Source organism: Echinops telfairi, unplaced genomic scaffold, assembly GCF_000313985.2.
Source record: "Echinops telfairi isolate 266 unplaced genomic scaffold, ASM31398v2 ScPeMD7_7424;HRSCAF=8462, whole genome shotgun sequence".
Lineage (NCBI taxonomy): Eukaryota > Metazoa > Chordata > Mammalia > Afrosoricida > Tenrecidae > Echinops > Echinops telfairi.
Window position 1 is genome coordinate 17,528,825 of NW_022111324.1, and position 2,168 is coordinate 17,530,992.

At 48.2% G+C, this 2,168-nt stretch overlaps 1 protein-coding gene across 1 annotated transcript in view; it reads left to right on the forward strand.

Moving 5' to 3' along the window:
* Positions 1 to 2,168, forward strand: part of PAPPA2 (pappalysin 2) — a 350,680-nt gene that overhangs the window by 264,700 nt on the left and 83,812 nt on the right. The window contains exon 18 of the mRNA XM_004706814.2: positions 67 to 136. Within this exon, the coding sequence (XP_004706871.1) occupies positions 67 to 136 (70 nt within the window). The remainder of the gene's footprint in view (positions 1 to 66; positions 137 to 2,168) is intronic.

Consider the following 2,168-nt stretch of genomic DNA (forward strand, 5'->3'; position numbering starts at 1 on the left):
CCGGAAAGCCGCTGTTGCCTTGCTTCCCTGTTCTGTCTTCGTGCCTGCCCGTTCACTCACCTGCAGCCCCTCAGAGGCTGCAGAACATGGCCCTGAAGGGTCATTGACGAGTGGAGAAAAGCTGCAGGGCCGCAAGGTATGGGCGGATGGTGGCTGGCTTCCTGAGCCCACCCCTGAGCATTTCAGAGGCAACAGTGAAACTTTCACCCTGAACTCAAGGTTTCTGCCTTCCCCCTGCCTCTGGGAACTGGGATCCCCACCCCCTGGCAGCGACCCCCTTTGTCCACAGACCCTGTTTTTCTGGCTGGATGCTTCCATCTCCAAGAAACTGGATGCTTCCATCTCCAAGTCATCATCAGCTTTAACTTAAACATTTCCATCCGCAAGCACCGTGCTGAAGAAAGATTCTTTACTGCACTGTGTAAGCGTATTAAATCGTAGTCTACCCGTTTACATGGCAGACTGGAGACTGGTAATCAGAAGTTTGCACATGGGGCACATATCACTGTCACTTCACACTCGTGTTTGCCTGAGAAACGATGTCGGCCTCACTCTTGTTATGGTAGAGAGAATCCAGGGCCACAAATAGGGTCCTAAAAGCCTTTAATAGGGCTTGCAGACACAGAGGACAAGGGACTGAGGAAAGGGGGCAGGAGTACCGCCCTGAGAGTGTCCAGTGTAGTGGGAGCAGAAGAACCAGCCCCTCAGAGCTCCCGTCATAACCTGCTTGCGTGACTCTCGTCAGCATACTCAATATCGATGTGTCTCGGTTTGAGGATCTGTAATGTGGAGGTGATACTAATTTCTATCCCACAATGCTGGGGGGCGGGGCTGAAATCACATCATCCACTCAACGTATTTGCTAACCTATAAAGGTCAATACACGCTGCGAGATAGCAGAAAAACAAACAAAACACAGTATGTGGTAAATAAATATGTAACAAAACATGCAGCCATCTCATCCTTCTTCACATGTCCATTTTGTGGCATTGAGGATGCAGCGATGAAGCTTTCTGCTGTGATAGGCACTCACTCGATGGCTCCGGGAGAGAAATGACCTGGGCATATCCTTCTGTCAAGACTGTGGTGGTCAGCTGCCGCTCAGGCAGCTCCGGCTCAGTGCAGAGATCGCAGCCTCGGAAACCCCTCTGAACTCGCTCAGCACATTCGTGAGTCATAATCATCTCCACAGCACCGAACACCACCAGCGTGTTATCATACTGTGCAACTATCACCTAGTTGCCGATTTCCCCACCAGGGTTAACAGAATATCTGTATCTCCTAGACCTAGAGAGCTACTCTTCCCTCCCTCCCCCTCACCTGTGATGACCACTAACAAACTTGGTCTGATGCATGCTACAGTGGGGATGAACCTTGAGAGCATTATGCTGAATACAATAATTCAGTCACAAAGGGACGCGTATTGTATAATCTCACTTGTACAAAATATCTAGAATAGATAGATGCATCGATATCTTCCATGTGTATGTATCCAAGGACTTCATTTATCACAGAAGAGCTGAAATTTCTCAATTAGTTGCTAAATGTGTTCTATCTGCAAGACACAATGAAATTAGTCTGAGCCTGCACAATCATTGGTCTTCTGGAGTCTATTGTAAAAACCAACACTCACCACCGGAGTCGATTCTGACGCATAGAACAGAGTAGAACGGCCTCTGTGGGTTTCCAAGGCCGTGAATCTCTGCAGGATGAGAAAGCCTCATCTTTCCCTCATGAAGCAACTGGTGGGTTTGAACCACAGAACTTATCTCCGACTGTTTCCTTGCCTCTTTCCCACATCTACGACTTCTTTCTTTCTCTCACCTGGCTGCTTCCCTTCAGTGGTTTTCAGGCCTTTCCCAGATTAAAAATCAAATAGGAAGAAACTTTTCTTGACCCCATGTTTCTCTGCAGCTACCACTCTATCATTCTCCCGCTCTTGCATGGGGACACCGAACTAAAGAGCTGTCTGTCCTCACTGTCTCCATTGCACCGCCTTCTCTCTCCTTTGTCCTTTGGTACTCAGGGATTTACTCCCACAGTTCCTCTAAAACTGCCCCTCCTCACTAGTAAATGCGAGTAAACTCTTGGGCCTTGCCTTATTTGAGAATATTGCTTTATTTTTTTAGTGTCCCCACAGAATCAGTATGGAGCCTTCTCCCAACACG